At 48.8% G+C, this 22,405-nt stretch overlaps 1 protein-coding gene across 26 annotated transcripts in view; it reads left to right on the plus strand.

Moving 5' to 3' along the window:
• ARHGEF7 (Rho guanine nucleotide exchange factor 7) overlaps positions 1–7,940 on the plus strand; it is a 190,168-nt gene extending 182,228 nt beyond the window's left edge. For all 26 annotated transcript variants that reach the window (XM_034936997.4, XM_034937003.3, XM_034937001.3 and 23 more), the window contains 3 exons: positions 3,022–3,121; positions 3,753–3,807; positions 5,197–7,940. In XM_034936997.4, coding sequence (XP_034792888.1) covers positions 3,022–3,121; positions 3,753–3,807; positions 5,197–5,319 — 278 coding nt within the window. In that variant the 3' untranslated portion in view covers positions 5,320–7,940. The remainder of the gene's footprint in view (positions 1–3,021; positions 3,122–3,752; positions 3,808–5,196) is intronic.
• Positions 7,941–22,405: the final 14,465 nt, after the last annotated feature.

Genomic DNA, 22,405 nt, shown 5'->3' on the forward strand with positions numbered 1-22,405 from the left:
GGCCTCACAACTCCTGTACGGAAGTCGACCCCGTGTCTGACCCATTTCTTTACATAGTTGACATTCTTTGTGATCCTATTTTATGTCATTCGAAAATGTTAATGTTGGAAACAGATGATATAAACAGGTTGTCTAGGAAGCTAGAAGAGACAAAAATAATTGAAATACAGAATTTACTTTGCCTGATCCGCAGTTACATAACTTTTTCCAGTGTGTCTCATTAGCGAATCCATTTGAAGAAATGTGTAGCAAACAATGTGAGATACACAAGTGATGCTTTTGTGAATTTGACTCTGAAACAGTCATCAACTGTCTGGGCTCAAAGCAGGACAACTGGATAATTGGTGGGAAAATTAGTTGACTAAAATGTGCGATGTTATCAGTGGACTTCTCTTTGCAGGGAAGAGTAAGTGAAGCCATTTGATTTCTTCACATGTGGTATAAATATCTGAATCTTTATGAATATTTTGGATTTTCTTTGTTTCATTTTTTATTTTCTATGAAATTTCTGTATCTTTTGGGCAAATAGCACATGAATTAACATTTTCTGGTAGAAACATGGGTACCCTTTGTATTTGTATGAGAAACACTGGCAGCTTCTCCACCTGGCTGGCACCCCACGCTCTGCTGTAATATCCCTCCCACATCAGTTTCCTTCCTAAGCAGTATCTTCCCGTGTGGCCCACGTGTCTCAGCAGCATTACCCGTTAGCCAGGAAGGGCCCACCAGAAGGCAGCCCAGGGCCCACCACCCTCAGGGTCCTCTCCTGTGGCCTCTTGGAGCACAGGCACCTGGAGTGTCAGGAGTCCTTGCAGCCCAAAGGGCTGTCTCTGTCCTTGTCTACTGGACCTGTAGAGATTCCTAGGGCTGATACTACCAGCCTAATGTTTTAAAAAACGTTTTTCTGAAATCATATCTTGCAGTCCCGTCTGAATCTTCTGTCCGAAAAGTTATTCCCGAGACATAGGTCACCGTGTGTGCGGGTGGGTGGACTGTGGCCCAGGGGATGCATGTGAGGAGCTGGGCCCTCTCCTTCGCTCCCTGACAGTGTCAGGTCTGCTGCTGCCAGCTGGTAGCACAGTGGAGACACAACAGCATGAGGGGGAGGGAGGGTTGCCTTTGAAGGGGCATTTGGCCCATTTTAACACAGCCGCAGGTGTGCCAGCCATGGCTTGTGACTGAATTTTAAGTGCTACATTTGATCCTAAGATCCTGCAGTTACCCTCATTTTCCATTATCGGTGTGGCGAGTGTCTCCTGAAGCTTGTGCCAGGTGACAGAGCAGCACTTGGTTTCTTTCCCAGGACGTCATCTTATCTTCTTATGCCCGCGAGGATGAAGGAGCAGTGTCTTGATTTTGTTCAGTCCCTGAATTTCCAGTTTCCCAGGGGTTCCATTCTGAGGAGTGGAGCAGGTTTTGCAGACGCACAAGGGGCAGCACCTGGCCAGTGAGCTCCAGGCCTGGTTCCTGTTGCACGCTGCTGTGGAAATAACAGCGGTGCCCTCGCATGTCAGGAACGTCTTATGAGACATCTTAAGCTTTGGCATCATCCTTAACCTTGTTCTGCTCAGGGGAGCCTAAGCGTGCAGTAAAATGCTGGTGAAGCCATTCATTTTTTTTTTTTTTTTTTTTTTTTTTGAGACGGAGTCTCGCTCTGTCGCCCAGGCTGGAGTGCAGTGGTGCAATCTCGGCTCACTGCAAGCTCCACCACCAGGCTTCACACCATTCTCCTGCCTCAGCCTCCCGAGTAGCTGGGACTATAGGTGCCTGCCACCACGCCTCGCTAATTTTTTGTATTTTTAGTAGAGACGGGGTTTCACCATGTTAACCAGGTTGGTCTCGATCTCCTGACCTCGTGATCCACCCGCCTCCGCCTCCCAAAGTGCTGGGATTACAGGCGTGAGCCACCGCGCCCGGCCAAAGCCATTCTTTAAAATCCCGTCTTTATAAAACATTCGTATTGTACTGAGCTTTCCTGTGACAGTGAGGCTGCACAGCAAGTGCCTTTCTTATGATCTGACAAACTTTTAGGAACAAGCAAAAGGCGAGCCAGAAGAAAGACCCAGCAAGCGGAGGCACTGTAGTTTCCATAGTTAGCATGTCTCCAACATGAGTGTCCCTTCTTCATGGAGAAATGTTTATCATGGTACCGCTTGCAGGTGCTTGTGTTCTGTGATAGATTATAGCCTTCTGATTTGCATCTGGTATAATTTTTCAAAAATATAAATGGTGCACGTTGTACCATATAATCTTCAAGAAAATATTTTCTTTAAGAAAAGATTTTCTCCCTTGCATCATTAAATACAATTTGATTCTCTTCCTCACCTTTTAAAATGAGTATTTTGATTTCCTAATTTTTAAAGTACATATTTTGCAACATTTATTGAGGGCCTTTCCCATATAAGCTCTTGCGTAGGTGTTGGTTAAATGACAGAAATGTTCTGACATTGTGAGCAGTTTGCTTTCATTTAGAAAAATGTTTATATTTTAGGAAATATAAAGTTTTCATAAAGGACCAAATAATGTTATTTTTTCTAAACCATGTGCTATGATGCTGTAATATCTTGATTATTAAATGTTGCTGTAGAGTAAAATGTTTTTATTGCCAGATCTTTGATGTATAAACACTCACTGTATATGTTCTGATTGGTCTCATATGTCTTTGCTGAAACTCTCGGAATAATGGCTCAAAATGGGATGAATATCCAGAGCAGTACGGTCACAACCTTTAACTTCCTCCCTGTTGAAAATGCTGGGGTTTCAACAATCCGTAATTCCGATTTGAAAAGTGCTACAGTTTCCTTCCCTCTCTGGCTTTGGTCATGAGGAGGCCTGGGCTCGGTAGACAGAGGTGAAGAGAACTGGTAAAAGATGCCCTCCTTTAGCTTGCCTGGATGAACGTTTTTAAATGCATAATTGCTAGAACTTAATATTTAAGTGACATGGTATAGTCAAGTTGTTTTTCTTCATTCTGCCACGGTATTCGCCTGAGGTTTATTTATTATTTTTTCATGATCCTAGGTTCACGCAAAGAATCTGCTCCACAAGTTTTGCTTCCAGAAGAAGAGAAAATTATAGTGGAAGAAACTAAAAGTAATGGTCAGACAGTGATAGAAGAAAAGTAAGATGTCTTCCGGTATTCTAAAGCAGGTGTTTGACCTCTGCGGTGGGGTAGTAGAGTCCAGACAACTCCCTGAGGGCGGGGGTATGGCTTCAGAAGCTTCACTTTTTTTTTTTTTTGAGACGGAGTGTCACTCTTGTCACCCAGGCTGGAGTGCAATGGTGCGATCTCAGCTCACTGCAACCTCCACCTTCCGGGTTCAAGCGGTTCTCCTGCCTCAGCCTCCCGAGTAGCTGGGATTACAGGCCTGTGCCACCACGCCCGGCTAATTTTTGTATTTTTAGTAGAAACGAGGTTTCACCCTGTTGGCCAGGCTGGTCTCAAACTCCTGACCTCAGGTGATCTGCCCGCCTCGGCCTCCCAAAATGCTGGGATTACAGGTGTGAGCCACTGTGCCTGGCCAGAGCTTCACTTTTAAAATGTCTTCATAGACTGAAGTTGCCCTTGACTAGGCTTGAACCTGCCATGCACAGAGGTTGGCAGTTTTTAGTTGTGAATGTAGACAGTACATGGGTAAGGCAGAGCAGCTGCGTGTCCTCCTCTCAGCATCGTAGTGTCTCCTGGTAAGTTTTCGTGTGTCCTCTCCATGCCTCACCTTGTTCATGTGTGTGTGTTCTGTTTCCTGTTTCAGGAGTCTTGTGGATACCGTATATGCATTAAAGGATGAAGTTCAAGAATTAAGACAGGTACGTCATAATCCATCTTTAAATCTTTTTTTTCTTTTCAAATGGGAGAAAAGAAGAAAATTATATTAAAAATAAGCTGGCTGGGTACGGTGGCTCACACCTATAATCCCAGCACTTTAGAAGGCCGAGGTGGACAGATCACCTGAGGTCAGGAGTTCAAGACCAACCTCACCAACATGGCAAAAACCCATCTCTACTGAAAATACGAAAATTAGCTGGGCATAGCGGCAGGTGCCTGTAACCCAGCTACTTGGGAGGCTGAGGCAGGAGAATTGCTTGAACCTAGGAGGCGGAGGTTGCTGTGAGCCGAGATTGTGCCACTGCACTCCAGTCTGAGCCACGGAGCAAGACTCCGTCTCAAATAAAAATAAAAAGCTGATTGTCCATAAGCAAAAAACTAAATGGAGGTCATGTCTTTGAGAAGTCCAGCAGATAAAATAATTGGTTGTCTCTAAAGTGACTTGTTTAAACTCTTTTTTTTTTTCTTAACAATACTGATTTTGATGTCATAAACCATCGCAAATTCTGTTGGAAGAATAATTTAAAATATCGAAAGTTCTGTCTGGTGACAAATCCTGCGAGGCGCCCCTGAGATTAGCCTCTGCCACTGCATGGTCCTTGGCTCCCGAAGCCAGGTTAGCGAGCCAGAAGTGGCGACTAACCAAGGGTGTTCTGGGCATTGCCCGGAATGTGAGTATGAGCAGCTGTGGTCCTCTGCCCAGCTAGGCGAGGGAAGGTTGGGGTGTTCTTTTGGCCGAGGAACAGCCTGAGAAGAGTTGTGGTCTGGGATAGAGAGCCGAGAGCAGGTTGCTGTGTGGAACTGGACATGTGCTGTCATTCTAAGCAGTGTCCGCAGGTCTTCCAGGTACACCTTTGCCTGGCTGGCAGGCTTCCATGTTCACGCTTTGCCCCTACCGGCAGCAGGCATCTGTTTGTGCGTGCCTCCTACGTCCGAGACATGCCTAGGTTCAGCTGCACAGAGCAGGTGCTCGCCCACTTGCTCCTGCACCCGTCAGTGGCTGTTACTTCCAGTCCTTTCTGTAACTCTGGAAGGTGGTTATAAATGCACAAAAAGGCTGGATAGGAGCTGTCTCGTCCGCAGTTTCCAGCTATTTTCTTACGGTATGTTCTGTAGAGATTCATTCATGGACTTAATAAGAGCCATTAGGACCATTTCCATCCCGGGAGCAGCAGCACAGTCAGGAGCACCGCTGCCACCCTGTCCAGGTGTTTGACCTTCGTGGATCCCCATGACCTCAGAGCCCATAGGCAGCTCACGTGGGATTTCATGAATCGAGGCCTTAGCTCCTCAAGGATACACATTTGGGGAAAGGAAGCCCTACGCGATGCCAAAGATAGTGAACACCCTGTGGTCTGCTTAATTTACAGGACAACAAAAAGATGAAGAAATCTCTAGAGGAAGAACAGAGAGCCCGCAAAGACCTGGAGAAGCTGGTGAGGAAAGTCCTGAAGAACATGAATGATCCTGCCTGGGATGAGACCAATCTATAAGGGACGTCCTCAGTTCTTTCTGTTGAAGACCAGTTCTGAGGTGAAGCTGGGCACCCCTGACCCAAGTCGGGGTGCACTCAGGACCACAGGGCAGGGCTGGGTGGGGCGCCACCTTGCTCTCTGTATATAGAAAAGCTGGAGCTTATTCTGCGAATGGAGACGATCAAACCATGACTGATGAATCCAGACAGGAGGGATTGACTCTGAGGACCTGAGCTTACATCAATCCACTCTGTGAACATCTCAGTTACCTCATTCTGCAATAAGTTCAGTGACTAAAAGTCTTGTTTTTCCAGACTTTGAATTGAATATATAAATATTATATATACATGTTTCTTGTAAATATCCCATTTTGAATGCGTACCTGTGGTGGTTCTGTCCGGGCTAATCCCCATGCTAGAATGTCCTTTCCAGCTACGTGAATAAGAAGTCCCATGCCCGCACCCACCGGAAGCAGAAGCCTGGTGGATGCCTGGTTCATTCCGCAGCACCAGGGCCTCCACCGTGCTGTGGCAGCACCCCCCATGTCGGTATTTCTAAATAACCTTATTTATACCTGCAGAGATACACTTCAGTCCCATTCAGAAGTCTTCTCTTAAAGCAGCATTACAGTCCCAGACCTGCGGGGTTCTGAGGGCAGCTTGCTGGCTGACAGACTCAGTCTTGACCTCGAGGAAGGCCCATACGGCACCGCCGCATCCACCTAGAGGTGTTTGCTCTTGTCCGCTGTCTGAGTACTGTGATTCTCAGATGAGTTTGCTGCGTTTTGGGAGGACACAGACGGTTCTGTATAGGCTAGTTCAGTAACAACAAAATACACTGTTTTGTCTTCCCTTAAAGAGAGATCTTACTAGAACCTGTAAATAGAATGTATTATTTATTATAAGTCACTGCAGCTGATGAAAACAGATGGAGGCCATGCTGCAGGCTGATACTGATGGGTGGAGTTTTGTCGTCAGGCCAGCCTCATCCCGAGGCCTCCTCCATCGTTGGCCGTAGCCAGCAGGCTTCAGTGCTCACCGAAAGTAAAATCCCCTCCTTCAGCAAGAATAAAGCAATATACACCTTAGGTTCCACTAAGTAACGTAGGCATAAGCAGGGAACGTTTCCCCCACTGTGTTCCAGTGCAGAGGAGACAAAGGAAGCCTGTCCTCACCGCGGCTCGCTGGGCCCAGGCTGGCTCTGGAAAGGCTGTGCGGTCCTGGGCAGGAAGCCCGGCCCGTGGGGCAGGTTTTCGTTCTGCTTCAGCAATAAATAAGGGTGACCACAGGGACTTTGCTTTTGGTTTCCCTTCCTGTGAAAAGGTTGGTTTTAAAGTGAGATACACTTTTCCATAGAACAAGTGTTCTATCTTTAAAAACCCAAATTGCAGCACCGTGGATTACTGGTCTCAGAACAACTCATTTCGCATCAGATTTGACTCTTTGATTTTCTATTGGCCAAATTGCCCTTTAACTGCAACTGAATCCTTTGTGTACTGATGCCTTTGAGCTGAGCACCTTGGGAGAGTGTTCTGTTGCTGTTTACGGTTCTTCCTTGCCCTTGCTAATTGCAGTCTCTGGTGCCCAGCAAGCCCCTTTGGCTTCCTTCCATGACTGGTCATGTTGTCTGCCTGGGCTCAGCGTGGACCTGCCCCATGCTGCAGAACCTGGCCTCACCTGGACTTTTCACTAGAATTGCCAGCTTCCTCAACTTAGCAGATCATTCACTCATGCGGGCACAAGCAAAGATCAACACTTTCTTTTTTGGTAAGCTTGAGTTTTACAAGTTATTTTTTGGTGATGCGTAAGACATTGCAGTGGGAAACCATTCATCTTGAGTTTATTGGAGTTTGCTGTTGTAGCAGGTTTTAACTCAGGAACAACTCTTGTCTGATCTCTCCGCCCCTCTGCCGGGAGGCGACATTAACTGTCCTCTCGGAGCCGGTAGCATTGCTGTCCGAGTCCCCAGGACGGATCTCCTGCAGACCTGCCTTAATGCTCAGATCGAAGTATTTCACAAGAATACTTGTGTTTTTAACAGCCCTTCCCCTGGACGGTGCAGCCATGAGGGCCTCATGTTACTGCATTGCCTTTTCTTTCTGTGGATCCAGTATCTTCCTCGGCTTTTTAGGGAGCAGGAAAAATGCGTCTGAGAGCAACTCTTTTTAAAAACCTGCCCTGTTGTATATAACTGTGTCTGTTTCACCGTGTGACCTCCCAAGGGGTTGGGAACTTGATATAAACGTTTAAAGGGGCCACGATTTGCCCGAGGGTTACTCCTTTGCTCTCACCTTGTATGGATGAGGAGATGAAGCCATTTCTTATCCTGTAGATGTGAAGCACTTTCAGTTTTCAGCAATGTTGGAATGTAGCATCAGAAGCTCGTTCCTTCACACTCAGTGGCGTCTGTGCTTGTCCACATGCGCTGGGCGTCTGGGACCTTGAATGCCTGCCCTGGTTGTGTGGACTCCTTAATGCCAATCATTTCTTCACTTCTCTGGGACACCCAGGGCGCCCGTAGACAAGTGTGGAGAAACTCCTAATTTAAATGTCACAGACAATGTCCTAGTGTTGACTACTACAATGTTGATGCTACACTGTTGTAATTATTAAACTGATTATTTTTCTTATGTCACAGAATGTGTCGCTTCGTCTTCTTTGATGTGTTTTCTGTGTGCTTGTTAGCTTTACAGTTTCTTTGGGCTGTTTTAGATTTGAAAATTCTGTCTGTCTTTGATACTGAAGATAACATGTTTCCTTTAAAGTCTAGAGTTTGAGAAAATTTGAAGATTTTTTTTTAAAAGACAAGGAAAGAACACTGGAAGTCTTAGGAACAAAAGCTGAAGTAACAGGTCACGCTGGTAGGCACAGCCCCCAGGTCCTCACCCATGCCTGGAGGAATGACCTGCATTCTGGAGGGCGCTCAGGACACCGTTTTGTGGGATCAAGTAAGCGAAACTTTCTTGAAGATATCTGTGGGGTCCCTTTTAGGAGCTGTCATAAGACGAAAGGAAATTGCTCGTGTGTGTCCCTGTGTGGCGGTGGTGCAAACGAGGGTGTCTTCCGGAAGGGTGGCCGGGAGGACCAAGCGGGGTCTCCTGTCCATGGTCCGTATACCTGGCTCAGGTGTGTCTACAGCTCTGCTGCATGTCATTTCAGCCAGCCAGAGGTCAGGTAGCCACACGCAGTGCCCAGCCAACTGGCTTATTGTAGGAGCTCAAAAGAAGTCAGGATCTACACTTCCAAGGACTTTAGTCATTTCAGGCTAAAACAAGTAGGCGTTCAAAAACCCATTTCTGTTGATTTGCATTGTGACAAGAATGTGCGATGCATAAGACACCTAATGTGAATTGTTCATCTTACTGGTGGAGTAGGTAGGCATTTGTACTTGATACCTCACCAGTAATTAAAAACTAGGATGTACCTGAGCCGTGTATACCGTTTTTTAACTGTACACTTTTTAAAGGTATACTGGGCCATGTATACTTCATTTTCTTGCAGAACTATTTATATTTTTCCCATAAGCAGGTATTATTTTCCTAATTAAAAACTAGCATGTACCAGAGTTTTTAATTGTTAAAATAATACCTGTTGATACGGAAAATAGAAACAGTATACCAGGATACAAAGTAAAAAGCATGTATTCTGCCTCCCAGGGCCCTGACCCTGTTCCCCAGAAGTAGCTCCTGTTCTGCGTTTGGGTTCTTCTGTTCATTCTTCTGAGCAAATGCCAGTGTGCGGTGTCTGTGTTTTAACTTTTTTCCCAGCAAGTGAGATTGCATTAAGTATATTCTTTCCTAACTTGCCTCTTTGAACCTTATCTTTCCATATGGGTATATGTAGTTTGAACCATTCATCATTTTTGACCACTGCATAAATATTCCCCTGATTGAGTGCCCTGCAGTTTGTCACCTATGAGTGGATATTTGGGAGGGGGCAGTCGCTATTGCAGAAATGCTCTACTGAATATCCTTATGTATACAGCTGTGCAACTGTGCACATACAGCTAAATGATTAACTTCTGGAAACGTTTGTGCATTTTTAACTTTGATAGAATTTGCCATATTTTTACGAGGTATTTTGGAAATGACAGCCTTGGCAATTGTACAGTTCTAGTTTCTCAAAGGAATGGGGCCATGATGGCATGGGAAGCATGCTCTTCATTGTGATACCTTCTCATGGAAGCCGTTGACTCCGAAACATGCTCTTCATTGTGATGCTTTCCCATGGAAGCCGTTGACTCCGAAACATGCTCTTCATTGTGATGCTTTCCCATGGAAGCCATTGATTCCAAAACATGCTCTTCATTGTGATGCTTTCCCATGGAAGCCATTGATTCCAAAACATGCTCTTCATTGTGATGCTTTCCCATGGAAGCCGTTGACTCTGAAACATGCTCTTCATTGTGATGCTTTCCCATGGAAGCCATTGATTCCAAAACATGCTCTTCATTGTGATGCTTTCCCATGGAAGCCATTGATTCCAAAACATGCTCTTCATTGTGATGCTTTCCCATGGAAGCCATTGATTCCAAAACATGCTCTTCATTGTGATGCTTTCCCATGGAAGCAGTTGACTCTGAAACATGCTCTTCATTGTGATGCTTTCCCATGGAAGCCATTGATTCCAAAACATGCTCTTCATTGTGATGCTTTCCCATGGAAGCCATTGATTCCAAAACATGCTCTTCATTGTGATGCTTTCCCATGGAAGCCGTTGACTCTGAAACATGCTCTTCATTGTGATGCTTTCCCATGGAAGCCGTTGATTCCAAAACATGCTCTTCATTGTGATGCTTTCCCATGGAAGCCATTGATTCTGAAACATGCTCTTCATTGTGATGCTTTCCCATGGAAGCCATTGACTCTGAAACATGCTCTTCATTGTGATGCTTTCTCTTGGAAGCCGTTGACTCCGAAACATGCTCTTCATTGTGATGCTTTCTCATGGAAGCCGTTGACTCCGAAACATGCTCTTCATTGTGATGCCTTCTCATGGAAGCCGTTGACTCTGAAACATGCTCTTCATTGCGATGCCTTCTCATGGAAGCCGTTGACTCTGAAACATGCTCTTCATTGCGGTGCTTTCCCATGGAAGCCGTTGACTCCGAAACATGCTCTTCATTGCGATGCTTTCTCATGGAAGCCGTTGACTCTGAAACGTGCTCTTCATTGCGATGCTTTCTCATGGAAGCCGTTGACTCCGAAACATGCTCTTCATTGTGATGCCTTCTCATGGAAGCCGTTGACTCTGAAACATGCTCTTCATTGCGATGCTTTCCCATGGAAGCCATTGACTCCGAAACATGCTCTTCATTGTGATGCTTTCTCATGGAAGCCGTTGACTCCGAAACATGCTCTCCATTGCTGACGCCTTCCCTTGGAAGCCGCTGCCCCCACACGAGCATGGCTTTGAAAGTGGGGAAGATTGGGGTGGGTGGTTCTTTCCTGTGCCAGGCTCCTTGCTCATCTTTCTAAGGCATATCAAACTCGCCCTTGTCTAGGGTCATGACTTCCTGCCTAACCTGGCCCCTTCCACTCCACGCTGCTCTAAAACGTGGCGAGTGGGCAGGGCCTTCCTGCTAACTCCTGGGTGCTTTTAGAAAATGTCAGTTCCTGTGCCCCCTACCCCCACCCCCCACCTAAGGAGCTGATTTTTGAGGGTGGGATCCAGGAGTCTGCCTTTTTGACGCACCCCAGTGCTGTTAGTGCCTGTAGTAACAATGTACTGATGCCCATTTAGGTGGGCTGCTCAGTTGAGGTCTTCTGCATTTCTGTGCATGATGGTTACTTAGTGTCTGGGCAGCCAAAGGAGAAGGGCGTGTGACCAGCCTGTGTGCAGGAATAAGCCCGGCACCCCCAGCACTGCCACATCGTAGTTAGTCTGGAGGCCACACCTTCTTTGCCATATCACTAAGAGCAGTTGCTGCCTGTCGTAATTGGAGAGGGTCATCCATTCTAAAACGTGTTCAGGTTTTACAGCTGTTAAAGTGCTTTGAGAATCGGGGGAGTTGAGATGAACTGTGGCATTGGGGGTCAGTCCTGTCTCCAGCTCTCCACAGTGGCTACATGGGGTCTCACAAGTGCAACCCCACTTCCTCCTCCTTGGCCCTCAGAGGATGTTGGACTGCTTACAAAAAGGTGCAACCTGCTGCGAGGGAACTGCCTCCACCTCTCACCACACTTAAAAACCTGTCACCATCTGTCCCGCTGCTCTGTCTTGTTTCGGTGGAAGAATTCACCCGAGCCCCCAGCCCCATGGCTTCCTTGCAGGCCTGGGAGCCTGTGTCTCTTCTCCTGCCTTCCTGAAAGCCAGACCCTTCTCTTGGCCGCTATGTCTGTTGTGTTTGTTTCTTATGGAAAATGTCAAGCTTGTATAGAAGTAGGATAATGAGTGATGATTGCTCTCTGAGATTTATGAACATTCCAGGCCCTGTGACTGCTGGTCTGTTCTAGAATGAAGGAAAATGGCTGTGCAGTCCCAGGAGAAAAATGCTATGATCATATGATTATATTAATACATTTAGTTACAGTTCAGTATCCATTTGTGGAGATGAAACCAATTGCAGACCAGGAATAAAAGGGAATTTCTTCAGTCTGATTGAGAACAGTTACCAAAAAACCTATCAATATACATATAAGAAGGCTAGTAACGCTCACCGGCTATTCCCCAGGCTTGCTGGTGGAGCAAGGCAAGGAAAAGGGGGAGGGGAACAGAGGTTGTAAAGAAACAACTACAATTGCCACGACTTCCCAACTATACTGTTGTTTATGTAGAAAATACAAAAGTATCCGCAATTAAATAGAAGTAATAATGCTGCCAGATACAAGATGTAGCAATTTTCTCTAAATCATGAACAAATGGAAAATATAAAATAGCTTTTCAGTAGCAAAGATATCAAATAGGAATAAAATGAAAAATATGCAAGACCTTCATGTAGAAAACTACAAAACACTGTTGAAAGAATTTAGGGAAGGTCTAAATTAACAGAGCGATGTGTTGATGGTTAAAGGACTGCATGGAAAGGCATCAGTTCTCCTTGTTGATTGTTGGAGGACTGCATGGAAAGGTGTCAGTTCTCCGTGTTGATGGTTGGAGGACTGCATGGAAAGGCATCAGTTCTCCTCTGTGTTTATGGTTAGAGGACTGTGTAGAAAGGCATCAGTTCTCTGTGTTGATGGTTAGAGGACTGCATGGAAAGGTGTCAGTTCTCCTCTGTGTTGATGGTTGGAAGACTGCATGGAAAGGCGTCAGTTCTCCGTGTTAATGGTTAGAGGACTGCATGGAAAGGTGTCAGTCCTTCGTGTTGATGGTTAGAGGACTCCATGGAAAGGCGTCAGTTCTCCTCTGTGTTTATGGTTAGAGGACTGTGTAGAAAGGCATCAGTTCTCCTCTGTGTTGATGGTTGGAAGACTGCATGGAAAGGTGTCAGTCCTCCGTGTTGATGGTGAGAGGACTGCATGGAAAGGCGTCAGTTCTCCGTGTTGATGGAAGACTGCATGGAAAGGCATCAGTCCTCCTCTGTGTTGATGGTTAGAGGACTGCGTGGAAAGGCATCAGTCCTCCATCTTGATAGTTAGAGAACTGCATGGAAAGGCGTCAGTCCTCCATGTTGATGGTTGGAGGACTGCATGGAAAGGCGTCAGTTCTCCGTGTTGATGGTTAGTGGACTGCATGGAAAGGCATCAGTTTTCCTCCGTGTTGATGGTTAGAGGACTGTGTGGAAAGGCATCAGTTCTCTGTGTTGATGGTTAGAGGACTGCATGGAAAGACATCAGTTCTCCTCCGTGTTGATGGTTAGAGGACTGCATGGAAAGACATCAGTTCTCCTCCGTGTTGATGGTTAGAGGACTGCATGGAAAGGCATCAGTTCTCCTCCGTGTTGATGGTTAGAGGACTGCGTGGAAAGGCATCAGTTCCCCTCCGTGTTGATGGTTAGAGGACTGCATGGAAAGGCATCATTTTTCTGTGTTGATGGTTAAAGGACTGCATGGAAAGGCATCAGTCCTCCTCTGTGTTGATGGTTAGAGGACTGCGTGGAAAGGCATCAGTCCTCCATCTTGATAGTTAGAGAACTGCATGGAAAGGCGTCAGTCCTCCATGTTGATGGTCGGAGGACTGCATGGAAAGGCGTCAGTTCTCCGTGTTGATGGTTAGTGGACTGCATGGAAAGGCGTCAGTTTTCCTCCGTGTTGATGGTTAGAGGACTGTGTGGAAAGGCATCAGTTCTCTGTGTTGATGGTTAGAGGACTGCATGGAAAGACATCAGTTCTCCTCCGTGTTGATGGTTAGAGGACTGCATGGAAAGACATCAGTTCTCCTCCGTGTTGATGGTTAGAGGACTGCATGGAAAGGCATCAGTTCTCCTCCGTGTTGATGGTTAGAGGACTGCGTGGAAAGGCATCAGTTCCCCTCCGTGTTGATGGTTAGAGGACTGCATGGAAAGGTGTCAGTTCTCCATGTTGATGGTTAAAGGACTGCATGGAAAGGCATCATTTTTCTGTGTTGATGGTTAAAGGACTGCATGGAAAGGCATGAGTCCTCTGTGTTGATGGTTAGAGGACTGCATGGAAAGGCATCAGTTCTCCATGTTGATGGTTAGAGGACTGCATGGAAAGGCATCAGTTCTCCACGTTGATGGTTAGAGGACTGCATGGAAAGATGTCAGTCCTCCATGTTGATGGTTAGAAGACTGCATGGAAAGGCATCAGTTCTCCACGTTGATGGTTAGATGACTGCATGGAAAGGCGTCAGTCCTCCGTGTTGATGGTTAGAGGACTTCATGGAAAGGCATCAGTTCAATTAATTGCTTGGTGGATTCCGTGCCAGCCATTCAATTCCTGTGAGTTTTTTACCCCTTTTCTGGATCTTGAAAAACAATTTATGTAGAAGTACGAAGTGCCAAGAACAGCTGAGAGCCTCGTGCAAACGCAGAGCAAGGCAGGAAGACGTGCCATGCAGGATGATGAGGTTTAGGCAGCCAACCCAGGGGTGGTGCCCAGGGAGGGACTGCTGGAGATTACACCAGGGGTCTTGTGGCAGAGCAGTGGGGAAAGGACAGCGTTTTCAGTCAGTAGTTCTTTTTAGCCAGCAGTTTTTCCACGGGGGTGAATGTGAACCTTGACTCCTCCCTCACACTGTGCCCATTAATCTTAGGTGGATGTTAAATGTAAATGTGCAGGCGAGGCTGAGCGTGGTGGCTCATGCCTGTAATCCCAACACTTCAGGAAGCTGAGGCAGGCGGATCGCTTGAGCTTGGGTTAAAGACCCCATCTCTACTAAAAATACATGCAAAAAATGCCAGGCATGGTCATGCGTGCCTGTGGCCTCAGCTGCTTGGGAGGCTGAGGTGAGAGGATTGCTTGAGCCCTAGGGGCAGAGGTTGCAGTGCGCTGAGATCGCACCACTGCACTCCAGCCTGGGCGACAGAGCCAGACCCTGTCTCAAAAACAAAAATGTGCAGGGGAAGCAAGAACCCTTTAGAAAATAATGTAGCAGAACATCTTCATGACCTGAGAGTTAGGAAAGACTTTTTAACAGGACACACAAAGCTCCGATCACAAAAAAAGATTAATAACTTTGACTAAAATGAATGTAACCAATGATAAACTGCTTAAACCACAGAGAAGATGCAGCTGTGCCATCTTCTCAGTGGCTGAGTAAGAGCACCGCACACCAAGGGCCACACCCAGCCTATGTAGCAAATCAATAAAAAAAGACAATTGAGACAAGGTAAAAGATTTGAAAGACATTTCACAAAGAATATCCAAAATGGCCGGTCAACATAAAAGGTCTTTGATCTCATTTATAATTGGTGAAATGCAAGTTAAAGGTAAAAATCACACTATTAAAATACCACTAAAATGATGAATACTGTCAAGTATTTTCGAAGGTGTGGATGCTGTTGGTTGCAGAGTGACTTGGTATAAGCACTTTAGAAAAGAGCCGGGCATCATCTGCCGCAGATACTCCGCTCCCACATGCATTCATTTGCTAGTGCTGCTGCTGTGACCAACTGCGTGCCTCACCCAGCATCCCGAGTGTGTCTCTGTCTCTGTGGGTCAAGAGTCCGGGCATGGCAGAGCTGCAGGTCCTGCTTGGGTCCTCCCAGGCTGACATTAAGGTCTCAGAGGGACCAGGTTCTCTGAGCTCGGGGCCTTTTCCAGGCACTCACACAGGTGGCTGGCAGCATTCGCTCCTTGTGGTGGAGGGATGGAGGCCCATTTTCTTGCTGCCCATTGGCCAGAGGTTGCTTTTGCTCCTTGGCTGCTAGTCATTCTCTCTGGTTCCTGCCCCCTGGCCCCTCACACACTCCAAAGCCAGCAGGAGAATCTCTGACTTCAGCCAGGACAGAGCTCCGAATTTCATGCCATAATCACAGGAGCCAGGATCACACCAACTTTGCCTTACGATGCAGCCTGATCCTGGGGGTGACCCCGCCCTATTCACAGATCCCAGGGGTGACTGCGTCCTAGTCACGAATCCTGGTGGTGACCGCATCCTATTCACTGGTCTTGGGGATGACCCCATCCTATTCACAGATCCCGGGGTGACCCTGTCCTAGTCATGGACCCCGGGGGCAACCACATCCTAGTCACGCGTCCCAGGGGTGACTCAGTCCTAGTCACGGATCCCAGGGGCAACCCCATCGTATTCACGAACCCCAAGGGTGACCCTGCCCTATTCACAGATCCTGGGGACAACCCCATCCTACTCACTGGTCTTGAGGGCAACCCCGTCCTAGTCACGGATCCCAGGGGTGACCGTGTCCTGTTCACAGATCCTGGGGGTGACCATCCTGATCCTGCCTGGACCTCACAGGGTCGGGGGCAGACACCGGGGGCAGGAATCCTGTGACGTCTTTGAATTCTGCCCACCATACCATGTAGTGTCACTCCTAGGAGTATGCCCCACAGAAATGACCCAGATAGTTTGAATGGATAAGTGGTGAAAATGCACATGTCAAACCAAAGCTGTGCTCCTCAACGTGGGTGATGCTCTGAATGTAACATTAAATGAAAGAGGCCAGGTGTAGAAATACACTAAATTATTCAGTTTATGTAAAGTTTTTTAAAAAGTTGAACCATAGCATATAGTGATGCAAGCTTAGGTGGCAAAAGTGTAAAGAAAAGAATGTGATTCCCCTAAACACCAGGCCTGTTTTGACCGGGTGGAAAATGCCCTTGGGATGGAGTTTTCCGACTTGGAGAGGTGAGGGGACATGGCAGACTCGGGGCTTATGGGCCTTCCCTGTGTCACGGGGGGACCTCCCACCCCAAAGGGCTGCCACAGTTAGGATCCTTTAAGCTTTTCAAGAAGGCGGGCGCATCTCCGGTGCCGTTCTCTGAGTGAGGAACACGTTGACAGAAGTGGGTTGTCCAGATATGATCAAGGCAGGGGTCGAAATGGACCTCCTGATGTGAAGTCCCTCTGGGAGGAGTGTCAGCTCCCAGGCAAGGGCTCGCTTTGCCCCTCCATGGCACTGACCTGCTCAGGGCCTCAGCCACCGTGAGTGCTGACTCATGGGAACTTTGATTCTGGGAATGAGGCTGCCAAGGCGCAAGAGCGTTGCTTTTGTTTACGGATTTGGAGAGAGTGCTGGGCTCTGAAACTGTGTACATGAGAGCCTCCTGGAGCATCCATGGCCCCAGAGGAGCCACACGCATCCGTGGAAGGGTGGAGAGGACACTGGGGCCCCAGAGGAGCCACACGCGTCCATGGAAGGGTGGAGAGGACACTGGGGCCCCAGAGGAGCCACATGCATCCATGGAAGGGTGGAGAGGACACTGGGGCCCCTCTGGCTGAGACAGCAGAACAAGAAATGGGGAGAACAATCTCAGATTTGGTTTTTTGGTTGTTTTTTGAGATGGAGTCTTGCTCTGCACTCCAGGCTGGAGTGCAGTGGTGTGATCTCGGCTCACTGCAACCTCCGCCTCCCGGGTTCAAGCAATTCTCTTGCCTCAACCTCCTGAGTAGCTGGGACTATAGGCACTCGCCACCACGCCTGGCTAATTTTTGTATTTTTAGTAGAGGCGGGGTTTCACCATGTTGGCCAGGCTGGTCTTGAACTCCTGACCTCAGGTGATCCACCTGCCTCGGCCTCCCAAAGTGCTGAAATTACAGGTGTGAGACACCGCGCCCGGCCCAAACTCAGATTTGAATTTAATTTTATTTCTTTGGGCCTCGGCTTGCAAAAGCAGGGAGATTTAACTTGCAGACATTGATTTTCCCAAAAGTTCATCAAGAAAGAGTTCATATTAGGATATGTGGTGTCTGCGTGTTGATGACACTGCATCATCAGAACGTCTGAGTCTGCCTGAGTTGTCACGTCCTTGTGGTTAGAGAGGGCCCCACATACATGCCAAGTATCCTGTATTTGCCCCTAAGAATGAAAAGGGGTTTCTCTTGTTCCCTGGTGTGTCTCATGAGTTTTGTTGAATACTGGACACTTCACATCAACTCTGGATTCCAGAGGGCAGTTATTGGAGTTTTGTTTGTTAAATAACATGTCTGGACAAAATCTGTGATGTCTGCTCCCTGTCAGTGTGGGGCACAGATGTCGGCACTCAATTTTTGCTGGGGGCGGAGGGGGGATTGTTTTAATTCTGAGTTTTGGTGGGTTTTGCTCTTTGCCTGCGAGATTGAGCTGGAGACTGGGCTGAGGCTTGGCTGGAGCTGCTGCTCCCTACACAGCATGGCCTCCACTCTGCTAGGGCTCTGTGGGTGGGCTGGGAGCACATGCACTTCTTCCTCCAGCTCTCTGAGTGTGCCCTCTGGGCATGTCCCAGCAGCACCTGGCCAGGGAGGCAGGCTTGGGCCCTCCAGTGCACCCGCCTGCGGCCTCCCCCAGCCCCTCCTCCCTGGCCCCGCCCTGCTGAGTCCTGCAGGGCCCCCGTGCTTCACTAGCCCCGCTTTTGGACACCCCGCAGGGAAGCACCCCCAGTGGAGAGCTGGGCTCCACTGTGTTTCCACCCCTCAGAGTCCTCGGCTGTGCTGTCTTCTCTTCAGTGCCTAGAAGCAAGAACCATGCTCCTTCCCTGGGTGGCCCCAGCAAAGCCCCGCAGACTGCATGGCCTAAACTGCAGAAATGTGTCATCTCCTGGCCTGGAGCCCAGGGCCCAAGCTCAGGGTGTCAGCAGGGATGGCTCCCTCCGAGGCTGTGCAGGAGAATCCGCCCAGGCCTCTCCTCCAGCTCCTTGGTTCGCTGCCATCTTTGAGGTTCCTTGGCCTGTAGACGCCTCAGCCCTCTGCACTCTGTGAGGCTGGCCCAAATCGCCCCCTTCATAAGGACACCAGTCACATGGGATTAGGGGTCCGCCATCTGACCTCACCTTAATGCAGCACATCTGCAAGACCCTCTTTCTAGACAAGGCCATGCTGAGGTATAGGGGTCAAAGTTCCAGCATATTTTTGTTGGGGGCAGACATAACTCAACCAATAACACCAGCCTCATACATTTGCTCAATTTTACAGCTGAGTTCTCCTGGAAGAAGAACCTGATGCCAGCCATCTGTCAAGGAAGACAGGAAGTAACAGTGCAGGCTCAGTAAGTATCTATTGGATGAATAAAGGAAATTAGGGATGACATCCTACAACCTGAGGAAGGTGTGGGGCATGCACATGCCTCCCGCCACCCACACCACCCTCTGCTGCCTCGTGGAGCCCCCGCTGTCTGCCCTGAGGCTGTCCCATGCGCAGCTCCTCAGATGCTTCCTGGAAGGAGTTCTGTGCACTGTGGGCTGTGCCGTTGCTGCAAGACGGTGGCATTTCCTGGCACTTCTGAGTTAGAAAGTGCCAGTTATTTCCAATGTTTTCCAGACATTGCTGGAATTCCATGACCAAAGGGCAAGGGCCAGGGAGTGTAACGCTGGGCCCAGGCGTCAAAAAGTGCTGTCCACAGTGGCTGAGAATAGAGCGAAACCAGTGCTGCCGCACACACAGAATCCTTCAAGGACCCTCGCTTTTCCCTTTTCCAAATACCGGATGCAAATTGTCTGGGCTCTGGCTGGGCTGAAATTGATGCTGTTTTAATTTCTTTCTTAGTGTATGAGTCTGTTTCACACTGCTATAAAGATACTACCTGAGACTGGGTAATTTACAAAGGAAAGAGGTTTAATTGACTCACGGTTCCACATGGCTGAGGAGGCCTCAGGAAACTTACAATCATGGCAGAAGGGGAAGGGGAGGCAAGGCACCTTCACAAGGTGGTGAGAAGGTAAGGAAGTGCCACACTTTAAAACCATCAGCTCTGTATCATGAGAACTCACTATCATGAGAACAGCCTGGGGGAAACCACCCCCACGGTCCAATCACCCCCCACCACGTCCCTCTCTTGACATGTGGGGATTACAATTCGAGATGAGATTTGGGTGGGGACACAGAGCCAACCCAGATCACTTATTTAGATGCAATATTTAATTAACGTATTTTATTCGTAAAGAAAGGTGGCTGGCATCTAGTAGCTGGGAGGAGGCCTGTGGGTGGTGACGCTGCCGTGTAACATTCTCTGCCAACAGCTTCACGGAGTGAGGAATCATCCCGGGAGCCGTCCACTCTGAGGCCGTAGGGGTGAGGGTCTGCCTGTGAAGTTGGTGGCCTGCTGTCACCCCATGCTGTGGCGAAGGATTTGGGTGTAAATGGAATCAGCTGTCTTGTGTGGTTGGCAGCAGCATGTAGGGAATGCAGGAAAGCCAGGCCTGAGATGGCGTTGCCCTGTGGTGCCCTGGTGCTCAGGGTGGGGGCCACAGGCTCTGGTGTGACCCCAGGCCCACCTCCAGTCTACAGTGTGACAGACCTGGCGTGCTCCTCCGGCCTTCGTGTTGTTTTATTTGGGGTTGCTTTCTAATGGGAATACTGGACAGGTGTTGAAGATTTGGAAGTATCTTTGCTCGGTTTATTGTCCCAGCGAAGTCATCAACACGGGCATGTTTGCTTCCTGCGGCTGCTTTCACACAGCAGCACCGACATGGCGCCAACAGCAGAGCTTTCTTCTCGCTGGCTCTGCGGCCACAATCTGAAGTCAGGACGTGGGCCGAGGGTTCTGGGGAGGGCCCTCCTGCCCCTCCCACCCCAGGGCTGCTGGCAGTCCTCCGTGTTCCGGGGCTCACAGGCGCCTTGCTCCTTCTTCACCTCTGTCGCTGCACAGCCGTCCGTCCCCTCCCCGGGCCTCTGCGCCTGCACTTGACACCCTCCCGGTGTCTCTCTCTTCTCATCTTAATAGGACACCGGTCCTATTGGACAGGGCCACGCTTACAACCTCAGCTCAATTACATCGGCAAAGACCCTATTTCCAAATAAGCCCTCATCCTTAGGTCCTAGGGGTTAGGACTTCAACATCTCTTTTTTGAGGGAACACAGTTCAGCCTGTGGTGATGGGGAAACTGGACTCACACCCCTGTCTAGGAGCCCCCGAATCCCCTGCTCTCAGCCTGGCTGGGCTGCTCTGCTGGGAGTCAGGTCTGAGTGCTTTGCTCAAGTTGTTAGCCAAGTCCGTTACAGGGTTAATAGCTTCATAGTTAGGGGTCCTCAGAGGTAACGGGTCCCCGTGGCACTTGTCCTATTTCCAAAGAACCCCACGGCAGCTCCACACATTCCCATGGGAAGACTGCACAGTCTACCCCTGCAAACATCTTGCTCTTAGCTAAAATTGTGTCTGTCAGTGTAGTCACTGGTTATCACGTGGGAACGGGACTCAGGACCCATATAGACAGAGCTGAGTCCATGCTGGCTGCTCCGTCCTGTGGCCTGCTGGGTTTCACTCTTCCACGGCGTGGCCTCTCCCTAGAAGCCCTTGGTGAACACCCCTCTCCCTGTGAGTCTGGGGCAGTCCCTGCCGCCCCCAGCCAGTGGCTCCCGCAGCTTCCCGGTGCTGGCTCAGTCCTGGCAATGACCACACTGCAGGCTCATCTGTCTCCACTCCTTCCCCGGAAGCTCATTGATGACGTGGTTCTCCAGCCAACTGCTGCCCAGGTTGGTGCCTGCTGTAGGTGACAGTTCCCAGGAGAGAGAAGCACAGTGTCTCTGCCTGGGAGCCTGCACGCAATGCTGGTGGGAACGTGAAATGGTGCAGCCACTTTGTAAAATAGCCTGGCAGGTCCTCAGAGGGTGAAACAGAATTCCTGTATGTCATAGCCCATCTGGACTGTAACAAAAATGCCACAGCCTGGGTGGCTTATAAACAGCGGACACTTTTTGCTCACACTTCTGGGGGCTGGAAGTTCTAGATGGAGGTGTGGCAGATTTGCTGTCCTCCGAAGTCCCCTTCCTGGCTCATATCTGGCGCCTTCTCACTGGGTCCTCATGTGGAAGAAGGGGCGAGGGAGCTCTCTCAGGCCTCTTTAATGGGGGCACGATTCCCATTCATGAGGCTTCACCCTCACGACCTCCTCACCTCCCAAGGCCTCGCCTCCTAATCCCATCATCTTGAGGGTTGGGATTTTGACTTGTGCATTTTGGGAGGACACAAACATTGGGTTCTTCCCAGCGTGTGACCCGGCAATTCTGCTCCTAGGGATATACCAAGGATAAGTGAAAATCTACGTCCACACAGAAACTTACATTGAGTGTTCCCAACAGCATTATTCATAAAAGCTAAAATGTTGGCCCAACCCAGTGCCCATCCACAGATGAATGACTAAGCGAAATGTGGAATGTCCCTGCAGTGGGATATTATTCAGTCGTGAGAAGGAATGAAACTCTGACACGTGCTGCATAGCAGGTGAACCTTCTGCAACATGAAAAATTCAGACACATCAACCCACATTGCGTGTATGTGTATGCCTCCTGGGCGTGTCCCCTAGATGCCTCCTCTGTCCACCTGATGCCCACAGCACCAGCCTCCAGCCCCCCAGCAGCGTCCTTGGCTCACCATTGACTTTTTCTTCTCTTGCTCCCCACATCCAAGCCGTCCGCCACTCTTATTAATTGATTGGTTGATTGACACAGTGTCTCCCTCTGTTGCCCTGGCTGGGGTGCAGTGGTGCAATCACAGCTCACCGCAACCTTGACCTCCCAGTCTCAAGCGATCCTCCCGCCTTGCCCTACCAAGATTCTGGGATTACAGGTGCGCACCATTATGCAAGGCCCACTCCTTCAACTCAAACCAC

The sequence above is a fragment of the Pan paniscus genome, chromosome 14, assembly GCF_029289425.2.
Source record: "Pan paniscus chromosome 14, NHGRI_mPanPan1-v2.0_pri, whole genome shotgun sequence".
Classification (NCBI taxonomy): Eukaryota; Metazoa; Chordata; class Mammalia; order Primates; family Hominidae; genus Pan; species Pan paniscus.